Source organism: Sturnira hondurensis, unplaced genomic scaffold (assembly GCF_014824575.4).
Source record: "Sturnira hondurensis isolate 20B ecotype Veracruz unplaced genomic scaffold, ASM1482457v3 Scaffold0006437, whole genome shotgun sequence".
Lineage (NCBI taxonomy): Eukaryota > Metazoa > Chordata > Mammalia > Chiroptera > Phyllostomidae > Sturnira > Sturnira hondurensis.
Window position 1 is genome coordinate 7,368,364 of NW_028079068.1, and position 12,062 is coordinate 7,380,425.

Below are 12,062 nucleotides of genomic sequence, written 5' to 3' on the forward strand. Positions count from 1 at the left end.
CAGGCGTCGTGTTTGAGGTGTGGCCCCAGTAAGTGGGCGGGCTTTAATCTTCCTGCACCAAGGAGCTTCTCAGCCGGAGTCTGTGTGTAGACTTGAGCTGCCACGGCTCATCTGATCCGTGTCCCCCTTTAGACAGACACCCCACGTGTGTGATTCACCGATGCCCCGTGTTTGCTGCGATTAGCTCCTCGGGGTGTGCGTGTGCGTGTGTGTGTGTATACCTGTAATTAATTGATGGGAAGAAATTGAGGTCTGCTGAGCATGAAGAATTCAAAGGCTTTCTCTTTCTCACGTCAGCAATTGCCTCACGGGCTTCCCTCCTCTTCTCCTCACTTACATTTCAGCTCTCACTTTCCTTTGGGACCACTAGGCCGGGGAAGGAGGAAGCCTAGCTCTCCTGACTGCCTAAGGGCCTCCTCTGGAAGGGAGAGTTAGTTGTCTCTTCCGGAGGTCACAGAAGGTCAGAGCACTCACCTGGGGCTGCAGGAAAGGGAGGTGCAGGCCAGGGCTCTCCCCTGAGCAGCCTCTGCTCCTGGGACTCAGTTTCCCTGGTGCAGGAATAGGCTTCTTGGGCCACCCTTTTGCGACGCCATCGGAATCCCCTTTGGAGATCAGTTGTTTTCCCCCTCTGGACATGGAAGTTGGGGTCCTGGTACCTATTTTCTGATCATTTGATTGGCCACGGGCTGGTGTTGGGGACATCATTTCACTCTGTAGGCCTCCATTTCCCCTTCTGGGAGATTCTAAGATCCTGAGTCATTTTCCTTCTCCACAATAATATGACGTGTGAGAGAATGTACTGTACTTGACGGAGAATCCTGAAGTGCGCCCAGGCAGCCCCGCTGCCTCCCCAGGCATTGGTGGCTGTGCCCTCTGGGCCCCCAGCACTGGGTTCATTACTGAACCAAGGCCTTGTCTGATCCTGGCCCGGGTCTGTCTCCCTGCCTGGGAAAGGGGAGAAACTAAGATGTTTCATCTCTATATTGTTGGGTCCTTACCCACTGGTTGTGGTTAGTAGATCCTTCCTAATCACTTTTAAGCAAATTAACAAGTGGGGAACAGTGAATAGTGTTGCCTTCCTTTAGTGCCTCGGTTTTCCTTCATAGAAACAGGAGTTCCCCTAGTGTAATAGGCCAACAATTTGATGGAAAGGGCCTTACTGAAGGCTCCACAGTGAGTGGGCTTGGGCCCATCTCTGATGCCCTTTTCCCCTGTCTAATGTGGCTTCTTTAGGGGTAGCCGGACTCTTGTGGGGGTGCTTAGGACTCTTGTGCATGGTACTAGAGGCTACTTTTGCATTCAAGGAGGGCAGGAGAACTGGCTTGCTCACAGATGAAAGGACTCCTCTCCGCTGGACCAGGAGCTGCCCACGAGCAATGGGAGGACCAGGCCTGACCTTGAATTTTCCGTTATGGGCTCAGAGACGGCTGCTGAAGGCCCAGAACCGTTGGCAGCTGCCTCTTGGTTGGAGGAGTTGGCTGCGTGGTCTATACCTGCTCTCTCCCCTGGTTGGCCCCCTGTGGATTAGTTTGGGATATTTGTAAACAGTGATGCCTGGGGTTCGAGGGGCAGCCTGTGGCTATGGGAGAGACTGTGCCCCAGAATTGAGCTAATTGGTCCACAGGGGCATGGACCTGGTGACCCCTAACTCATTAGCACTGCGTTTGGACCGTTGAGCTCTGGCCTACTTCTGACCTTTCCATAATAAGGACTCGGCATGGGTTTCTGCAAAGGTGGGGCAACTATGGGTGGGCTCGCACCACTCCACTTAGCAGAGGAGGGGCCCTCAGGAACCAACCCAGGGGCCATGCTAGTGGGGGTGAGGAGCGATTTCAGGGTCGGGTTCCCACGCCACCTCATCACCCGGGCCTTCAGAATGGAGTGGCACAGTGTCAGGGTGATGGTGGTTTCTTATGAGTGAGTCACGAGGGCCCGGGGTCGGGAGATGACGCAGAGGGTGCCGAAGGGGTTGTCTCCGTGGTCCCAGAGACCTGCCCCCTTCTTCAGCCCTTCCCCAAGCGTCTCCACAGAGACCACCCGACACTCCAGGGGCTCCTGGGTGGCTGCTTCGCAGCTCTGCCCTGGAGCCTGGGAGACGGCCTCGGACGGCAGCTGGCGGCATTCCGGGGAGAGGGTAGAGCTTTACCGAGTGCCAGTCTCTCCGCAGAGTGGGAGCGATTTCCCTGTAATTGGTAAAGTGACCGTGACTGCTCTGTCCTTTGTATGTAGTGACACGTAATTGCCCAGTCACCTTTGCCTCTGTGGGCAAGGGAAGCATGAGAAGCTGTTAGATGGTAATTCCGAGTGTCGGCGCTGGCTCCCCAGGCCACCCGTACCCACTCCCTCAGGGAGGCCCTTGGGGCTGCCGTGGGCCTCTCCGCATCCTGGTCCAGTGGGTCCTGCTCCAGAGGAGGGTGCTTGTCACATGTCATTCTCTCCCTGGCATGGTCTATGTGCCCTTTGCTCGGAAGGGACCTCCACGGTGACGAAGGCCAGGGCATCTCAAACATCAGGGGCAGTGGAGTCACCAGGAGGGTGTTAAGATGCAGATCTCTGAGCCCCACCCCAGAGTTTCTGATCCAGTAGGTCCGAGGGGGGCCTGGGAATTTGCATTTCCAACGAATGGTGCTGTACCTTCTGGACCTTAGACCGTTGGTCTGCTCTGCCCTTCAGCCTCATTGCTCCGACAGATCGTGGGAAGTACCACCTCTGCTATTTCATCTCCACAGCATTAGCTCCTTTCATCCTGATAACACCTCCCTGAGGCAGATGCCATGAATTTCCCCAAAGACCCAGGACTCCCCGAGGTGGCCTGAGCTGTCCAGGACAAACAGGAGGAAGCGGAAGCATCCCCATAGCACTTAGGAAGCGTCATGCGTGGTGCTGCTTGCACCACATCCGTTCATCCTGACAGCAGTGTGCGCCGTTGATACTGTCCTCATCCTACCCAGGAGGAATTGAGGCACAGAGAGCTTGAAACTAACTTACCTGAGGTCCCGCAGCAGTAAGCGGTGCAGCTGGGATTCAACCCTAGGCATTCCGGCTCACGTTCCAAAGTGCTAGGCACTGTGAAACTTAGGCTTTTATTTAGTCGTCCATTCATCCCTCCGTTTCACACAGACGTCTTAACGGACTATGAACCTGGAACTGGGCTAAAGGTACAAAGATGCATAAAACATAGGAGCCATGGTCCCTGGAATCCAGTGGGTCATCAGTCTTCATTTATCATCCATGTATCCCATGAGGACACCTGTGGAAAGCAGGTTTGGTATCCTGATCCGGGTAGAGGGGCTCTGGGTGGTACGGTCCTGTCTGAGACTTCAGTGTCTGTTCACGGGGCTGCCCGCACAGCACCACATGCATTTCCATGCAACAGACCCTGCTTCTCTCCCGGCTGAGGATGAAGTTGCTCTCTAATAAGCAAGCATTATAACAGTGGCCACAGCTTATTCCTGGGTATTTGTGGCATGGTGAGAGGAAGGGCTGTAACCTTTGTCTGCAGATGAGGCTGGGCTCCTGATTATAGTCTCAGTGAGTCCCTTCCCAGCTCCTCTGGCTGCTGCTCTAATCTTGCTGTTAATGGGGCCCAGGGGAGGGCTCAGCCAGGGCCAGAGTCCTTCCCCACTGCCCAGAGTACTCGGGATTCCATGCCAGCCGCACCTGTCCAAGGCCTTCAGTTTGCCTTCCCTTCCAGAGCCCACATGGCCCTGGCCCCTGATCCCTACACCCTGGCCCCTGCGGGTCTGTGGGCCCTGCACACCCTCTGCCTTCTCTGCCCGGAGTGTAGGTACCCTGTGGCTGCAGCCGCACTCACCCCTGGCAGGTGTGCTCCTGGAGAGCTGTGCTCTGGGCAGGAGGCAGGGGTGGGCCCCTTCCAGTAGCCATCCTGCCGCTGTTCCAGGCAGGACTTCCACTGGAAAAATTAATGTGAAACATCACCTTACATGGATGAAATGCTTTCCTGTTTATCACGTGTCTTCACACCTCTTATCTCACCTCGACCTCACAACGTCCTTTCCTTGCTATTTTAGAGGCAAGGAAATCGAGGCTCAGAGAACGGTTGAGGCCTGTGCCAAGCTGTCTAGTTGAAAAGAGGCTGAGCTGCTCTGTGAACCCCGACCTTGTGTTTTTTCCACTACTTCAGGGTTAAAAATCCCTCCCCATCTCCCCAGCTCTGAGGAAACAAAGAGTGAGGCCCCCTCATGCCAAAGCTGGGGGCCCTGGCATCCACAGCCACCTGGGCTGGGCCTGGTCAGAGGCCTCGATCAAAGCTTCACCACCTGGGGCCCCGCTCAGAGGTGTGGGGCAGCCTGGGGGAAAGCTATCGCTGTCCCTGGAACGCAGTCACCTCGGTAAAAGCCCAGCTGTGGTCTCCTGGTGGTGATACCAGGAGGTAAGCCACTGGGAGGGGATGGCCATTGGGTGCAGGTGAGGACCCTGAGGCCTGGCTCCTGATGAAGAAGCCTCAGGGGCAGCTGTTAGAAGTGGAAGACAGCAGAGCCCAGGCCGCCAGGCCACCAGGCTGAGCCTCCTTCACTTCCTTCTGAGGAAAACGTCCCTTCCTTAGCCCCTTTGCTGTGCCCTGGTGTCACAGCAGCAGGAACTCACAGGTCCCCGACTTTCTGCCTCTGCAACTGGTGACTCAATGATGCAGTTGGTCAAATGCACATTGCCTTCTTGTGGGTGGTTGTTTGTTTGCCCAGCAGAGGGAAAGAAAGGTTTTTAGTAACCAGCCACTCAGAAGTGCAGTTCTGGGGACTGAGAGGCCTAAGTCTGCCCAGGCCAGGAAGGCGTGTGTTTGTGCCTGGTGGGGGTGGGAGACCGTGAAACAGGGACTGCTTTGCTTCCTGCCTCGGTTTCCCCCTGTACAGAGCAGACAGTCAGTCCTTCAGCCTCATCTCTTTAGAAAATGAGTCATAATGGGCAAGGCCCGGATGGTGAGGCCCCTGAAGGCCAGTTGAGGGCTGAGAGAGTCAGGGACACGCCCTCCTTATGGACCTGAGGCAGGAACGAGCAAGGCCACGAGGGTGGCTAATGCGCCCCCTGCTGCCCCTGGAGCACCCCTCAGAAAGGGGCCTCTGTCTCCCCTCTGCCCAGATTCATCTTCCTCGTTTCTGTCTGTTCCTTTCACCCTCCACCACCTTTTTCTTCCCCCATTTCCCCACTTTAGGGGAGAACCCTGAAGAACAGACTAGACCCTGAAAGGTCCCCGCTAACCTGGGTTCCTGTGGTGGTGATTGTTATTTTTTTTTTTTTTGAGAGAGAGAGGTTGTGTTTGGTCCAGAGCTGTTGGACCAGACCATGCGAGAGAGGCCAGAGGCCACGGAGGCTTNGAGGAAAACGTCCCTTCCTTAGCCCCTTTGCTGTGCCCTGGTGTCACAGCAGCAGGAACTCACAGGTCCCCGACTTTCTGCCTCTGCAACTGGTGACTCAATGATGCAGTTGGTCAAATGCACATTGCCTTCTTGTGGGTGGTTGTTTGTTTGCCCAGCAGAGGGAAAGAAAGGTTTTCAGTAACCAGCCACTCAGAAGTGCAGTTCTGGGGACTGAGAGGCCTAAGTCTGCCCAGGCCAGGAAGGCGTGTGTTTGTGCCTGGTGGGGGTGGGAGACCATGAAACAGGGACTGCTTTGCTCCCTGCCTCGGTTTCCCCCTGTACAGTGCAGACAGTCAGTCCTTCAGCCTCATCTCTTTAGAAAATGAGTCATAATGGGCAAGGCCCGGATGGTGAGGCCCCTGAAGGCCAGTTGAGGGCTGAGAGAGTCAGGGACACGCCCTCCTTATGGACCTGAGGCAGGAACGAGCAAGGCCACGAGGGTGGCTAACGCGCCCTCTGCTGCCCCTAGAGCACCCCTCAGAAAGGGGCCTCTGTCTTCCCTCTGCCCAGCTTTCTCTTCCTCGTTTCTGTCTGTTCCTTTCACTCTCCACCACCTTTTTCTTCCCCCATTTCCCCACTCTAGGGGAGAACCCTGAAGAACAGACTAGACCCTGAAAGGTCCCCGCTAACCTGGGTTCCTGTGGTGGTGATTGTTATTATTATTTTTTTTTTTTTGAGAGAGAGAGAGGTTGTGTTTGGTCCAGAGCTGTTGGACCAGACCATGCGAGAGAGGCCAGAGGTCACGGAGGCTTGGAACAGATGTCCGCTCTGCGTGAACCCCCCCCCCCCAGGCCAGCCGAGCCCCCTGCCTCCCGTCTGCATGCTCCCCACCACAGGAAGAAGAAAGGGGGAGATCTGAGAGAGGACTGCGGTGCTCAGTGCGGTGTCTTCCCTGGGACGGACGATGCCTGTCTCCCTCTCCTGGGAGGGAGTCGAGGGGCCACCAGAGCCCCAAACAGTTCAGAGTTGGCTGCTTTCACAGAGCCCCCTGGCCGGGCCCCCCTGCTGGTTCTCCAGATGCCGATTCTTTGGCTGGATTGAAGCCTTTAAAAAAGTGGCACCTTGTATTTTACTTCACTCCTTTTTTCCTGGAAAGTCCAAAGGACGTTTACAAGCATGAGCTCTGTGGGTTTTATGGAAGCCCATCAAAAAGCAGGGGTTGTTGCCTTTATCTTTACGGGGTGGAAAATAAAAGGGCAGAAGACAGAATGACTCTTCTAAGACCACACGGTTCTTCCAAGACAGAGGGGAAAATCCCGTGTAGGTCGCTAGGCCCCGGGGAAGGTCTACGCCCGATAGAAGCTGCTTGCTGGGGAGCACTGGGGCCTCCTCACCGGCCACAGCCAAGGTCCTCACCACTGCAGTAGGTCCGAAACCCCGTGACCCTCTGCTCCTGCGGGGGCCTGGAGGCCTGGAATAAAACAGGGAGAAATTCAGCCGAAACACTGGGAAGGAAACCAGCCCGCAGCCTTTTCCTGTTGGTTCTCTGACTCCTGAAACTGCCCTGGAGTCAGCAGCAAGGGTTGGGGCGGTGTGTACCGCAGGCCATCCAGGGGTCTTCTCTTTAAGGAGTGCTCATAGGTGTGCTGGTCCAAAAGTGTGGAGGGAACAAAATGTTTGGGAAAGGCGTAGGTGTAATATGAACCACACTTATTCTCAAAGAGACTGCATACGTTTCCTGTTACGAATCACGGCGAATCTGTTACATGGTGTAAGAATGTACTGTTCCCCCTAATCATTTGCCCGGGGACCCCTTTGATGGGAGAGCGTCTTACGGGGGTTGGGTTCCACAGAAGACCCTCTGGGAAGTGCTGGGGCAGCTCTGACAAGGCCGGGACTGCCCTCCCTCGCTGTGCTCAAAAGGGAGCAGGGAGCCTGAGACTGGGCAGAGCGAGGCGCTGCAGCGGCTGTGGCGTCCACGCACAGGCCCTCCGTCCCTCCCAGTCCCCTTTCCCCCGAACCCACTGCCTGTGCGTGTCTCTGCCACGGTCCTGCCGTTCGAGCGTTGGTGTTTCTGGTGCTCCCTTCTATTGTACACCTGCGAGTCTGCCTCTGTGAGGACTCTGGCAGCGAGTGTGTACCTGTGGAAACCCCGCCCCCCGACACCTGAGCAGAGCCATCGGGGGCCCCCACTCCCAGGTGCTGGCCTGGTGCTTTCCGATGTGACAGTGGCGGTGGCCATCTAAGCTACCGAGGTGGCCCCTGAAGTGATGGCAGGAGGCGCAGAGAGACCACAGGGGTGTGGAGAAAAGGGACTCTAGGAATTTGTGGGGCGGCTTTTTTTTACCCTGGTCCTGCAACCTACCTGGATGACTGTTGACAGGCCGTTTAGTTTCTCCGGAGCTGACTGCTGCATGTGACCAAGAGGAATTTATACCACATCTGAGGATCCTTCTAGTCCCACAGTTCCTTGGCTCGATACCTCTGCCAATTGCCCCCGTGCTCCCTCCTAATTTCTCCCCTTTCTTATTTTCAGCTTTTAACCATCGACGATAACTTCTGTGGCCTGGATATGAATGCACCCCTGGGCGTGTCCGAGATGGTGCGTGGCATTCCTGTCTTCACAGAGGACAGGGACCGCATGACTTCTGTCATCGCGTATGTCTACAAGAATCACTCTCTGGCCTTCGTGGGCACCAAAACTGGCAAGCTGAAAAAGGTAGGCACGAGGTGCTGTCGTGTTTATTATTGTGAAGACAGTTTGTCCCCACGGGATGGATATAATCTCATGCTCTTTTGCTGTCTTGGGCCTCGCAGGCGCGCGATACAGGTTGGCGGTAAGGAAGTATGTCGCTGTGGGGTTATGAGTGATAATCTCGCCTCTTCTCTGCCTTTGCACTGCGGTTGCTGTGGGAATCACACGAGGGGAGTATGGACGCCCCTCTTCCCTGAGGCTGTTACCCCAGCCTCAGTGGGCCATCCATCCTAAATGGTGTGCTGTCTTTAACTTGGGTTTGTGCCTAAGGCAAGCATTGTTAGGCCTGGGTGGTTGGGGACATGGACAGAGGCAAGATGCCCCTGCTCCCCTTGCTTCAGGCCCGTTGGCTTGTACATCCACCTGGAATCCATTCAGGGAAATGGAGGAAAGCTCAGGACCCACTGGGGTTGCTCCTGGGGCTAAGAGTCCAGTTGTGGGACCAGAAACCTTGGACGTCATGGTGCACAGAGCAGTTGCTTAAGGTGGAGTGGAATGGTGTGATCTGGAGACATGAGCTTTCCTCCTCGTTCTCCAGGGGCACAGGGGGACGGTGGCCCATCAGTGGTGTCGGGGGCACCTGTCCATCCAGGACTGTTCTGTCTCCCAGCTCTGCTCAGGCGTCTCATCCCAGTGAGTCAGGGCTGGCTCCACAATGTGCCCTCCGTGCTGGGACGAGAAGCCTTTCTAAGACTGTAGGCCGTAGTCGGTCCTGCTTCATGTCGGATGGTGCTCGTGCATCAGCCCTGTCCCAGAGAAGTATCGGCGACTCCACGCGGAGCCCCTGTTTGCCTTCTTTGGGTTCCCCTGGGAATCCTCTGGACACTGTGTGATTCAGACCGATAAAGCCAGCCCCGCCTGATCTGAGAGCGCCTTGACCCCTACCTGTTTGCTGCTGTGCTTCTGAGCATGAGCTCTGGAAGATGGAGGGAGAAACGCCCTCTTCTCATCCAGCAGGCTGTGCCCGCTCTCCCGTCCACCGTGAAACAGCCAGGCTCAGCGGTCGTCTCTTGCTTTGAATTGTGCATCCCCGTGGAACGGCAGTGCGCCTGGGGTATGAGAGTGTGCAGGCGGGAGGCAGGGAACAGAGTGTGCGTGAGTTGGGGCATGCGTGTGGAGTAGTTACGGGGGTCGAAGCTGGAAGGGAAAGAGTGTTGGTGAAACGCCAGGGCACCTGCGAGGAGGATGCCGGCAAAGCGGCCCACATCCCGAATTGCTCCTCACGAGGGAACGCACAGTAAGTGTCAAGTTGATGGATAATTTAATCACCGTCTATGTAGCTTTAAGAATGACATTTTATTGCCCTGGCTCATGTGGCTCAGTTGGTTGGGCGTCGTCCCGCAAAGTGAGGGGTTGCCAGTCGATTCCGAGTCAAGGCACGTGCCTGGGTTGTGGGCCCAGTCCCCGATCAGGACACGTGCAAGAGGCAACCAATTGATGTTTCTCTCCCTTTCTCTGTCCCACCCTACCCCTCTGCCTAAGAATACGTAAATAAAATCTTTAAAAAAAAGAATTATATTTTGTACTTCCCTCCCTGCCTTTCTGCAAAGAGCATGTTAAACACAACTGAATGTTTTCTTTCTGCATTCGTCTCTTTGTTGTTGATGACTGGTGTGTTGAGCTGAATTTCAGGGATGCTCAGACAAGGTGCTATGAGGTGGAGGTGACTTGTCCCTGCACAAATCCCATGTCTGTTGCGGCCTCCTGGGTTTTTTCTCTAATGCACATTGTCACTTGTCACTTCAAGTCACTGTTGGGAATCCTGGTTGACTTCAGTGCCTTCCCCCCCCGCCTCCCCATGCAGCTCCCACTGTCAGATCCCCAAACTTGGTGAAACTGTGTCTAGTGAGCGTCTGAATACACCAAGGCGGTGCATGCACGAGTCGTTCTGCACCGTGACTCAGGGAGTGTGGTTTGCTAAAAGCAAGTTCTGAATACCAAAGGCTTTCCCACATACAGTTCATACATGAACTCATGCAATGGTGTGTCCATTACCTGGCTCGTTGGGCAAATACATGGGATTGCGAATGAATACGTAAGCAAGGCAATTTGGGGTGTTTTAGCTCTTTTTTCTAGTGAGCCCAGCCTCAGTGAAATGGAGAAATAACTTACTCCAAGGTGTTCAAAGATTTCCACACCCTGGATTTGCTACCAGGTGCCAGAGGCTCATTTACTTGCTGGCGAGACCCTGTTGATCCTGTAGAAGGGTTTTTTTTTTTTGTTTTTTTTTACTACTGTCTGAGCTGCTTGGAATATGGTGTCAGAGCATCAAACGTTGAGAGTTCAGTGCACATAACAGAAGAGACAGTTATTTTCTCCTTGGGGAAAAAAAGAGACGTGATTCCTGGCCGTGGCTGCATCAGAAACCCAACACAGCCGACTCCCAAGCGTGCGCTGCTGTCGGACGGTGCACCAAGGCCCATGGGGGCTGCTGCGCTCACCTGCGGGGACTGTCCCCTGGCGGGAGGTCAGAGTGGAGCACATCTCCATGATGTGCTGAGAGCTGAGGACCCCCCCTCCCTGGAGCCTGGGCAAGCCAAGTGCATGGAGGCAACCCTCATGGGGCAGGCTGCGGGCAGGGCCTGGCCTTGAAGTGTCCCCAGAGGTCAGCCAGGCCAGGGGATGACAGGTAATACCCGACCAGCTGGCTTTATAAACTGTGGGCCAGCATTTCCCATTTTCACTTTGGGGGGTTATATAAGAACGGTTCTGTTTCAGCCACCTGGGATATTACATTTAATTTCCAGAGCAGCGGCGGGACTGGTGAAGCATAAACATTTGAGAGGTAAGGGCAGAGGGTGGTGATGGGGGAATGAGCCAGCGGCCCTCCTGGGGAGAGCCGGGCCATTGGCGTGGCCAAACTTTCTGCTCCACGAGCTCCGAGTGGCAGCCTTTTTAATAGTTTTCCCGGAGCCGGGCTACCACCGCTGCAGACTCAGCAGAGCCGCCCAGGGGAACAGTCTGAGTTGGGAAAGGAAGGCTGGCCCGCCGAGCCTGTTGTTTGAAATAATAAAAAGCAAAACTGGCCAGTTTATTTATGTTTCCTAAACAATAGAATTTCCCACCACCCTTGCTGGCTACGCACCACTCCCCTTTCCTTAGAATAACTCTGTCTTGCTTTTCCCAGAGGTTATCGGGACCATACCCACCTCTTGGGCAGAGGCCCAGCCCTGAAAAGCTTTGGGGCTGCAGGAGGATTTTGCAGGAAGTTTTGTGAGCTACTGAAAGCAAAGGGTGAGAATAATGGAAATCATACTGTAGCCGTAATTACAGAGCTGGCTTCTCTGAGCCCTGTAATAATCTCCTGCGTGTACAAGGGCCTTGCCGAGTTCTTTGCAACATGACAAGGGACTCGAGGTGGGGAGGGTAGGCGGAAGCGGGGTGCGGGGGTTGCTGAGAGGAAGGGAACTTGCTGCGGGTTTCCAGGGTCCAGAAGCTGGACTGTAGTTATCCACGGGCTGCCCTCAAAATAACTGGCTTTTTGTTTTGTTTGAAAGATGTGGGTCCCTGTCATTTGCAACCTTGCCTGCGATGACCAAATTCCACTCCTTTAGTCCTTGCATCATACGAGGCAGGGGGGAAGGGGGCGAGGAGAGTGCCAATTTGGATGTCTTTTATGTTTTCTGAGGTGTATGTGTTACGGCTGGTATTGGCAGGCTTTCTCATAGTGTGTGTTAAAGGAATGTGATGTTAAGAAATATGGCATGTAAAAGCTACTACAGTCACCCGGAGGTACCTGGGAACTTAGAAATAATCGGCAGACTGTTCCAGTTCCAACGACAGGTAAAAATCTTCAGGCCAACACTCTCCCAATGTGCTTCGGGGCGTCCGTGTAAATCTGAAGACTTTTGGCCCAAGTTGGGGTAATGCGATCAGTGTCTCCTCCTAGGGACAAGATCTCTTTGCTTAAAAGTTTTGGCTGGGACCCGCCCCTCCCTCCTTCTCTGCTTTTTGCTTTCCTGCCACTAAGTGATTATATTTTATGGCTCAGC

At 54.8% G+C, this 12,062-nt stretch overlaps 1 protein-coding gene across 1 annotated transcript in view; it reads left to right on the plus strand.

Moving 5' to 3' along the window:
- Positions 1-12,062, plus strand: part of PLXNA4 (plexin A4) — a 412,384-nt gene that overhangs the window by 74,759 nt on the left and 325,563 nt on the right. The window contains exon 3 of the mRNA XM_037049178.1: positions 7,852-8,034. Within this exon, the coding sequence (XP_036905073.1) occupies positions 7,852-8,034 (183 nt within the window). The remainder of the gene's footprint in view (positions 1-7,851; positions 8,035-12,062) is intronic.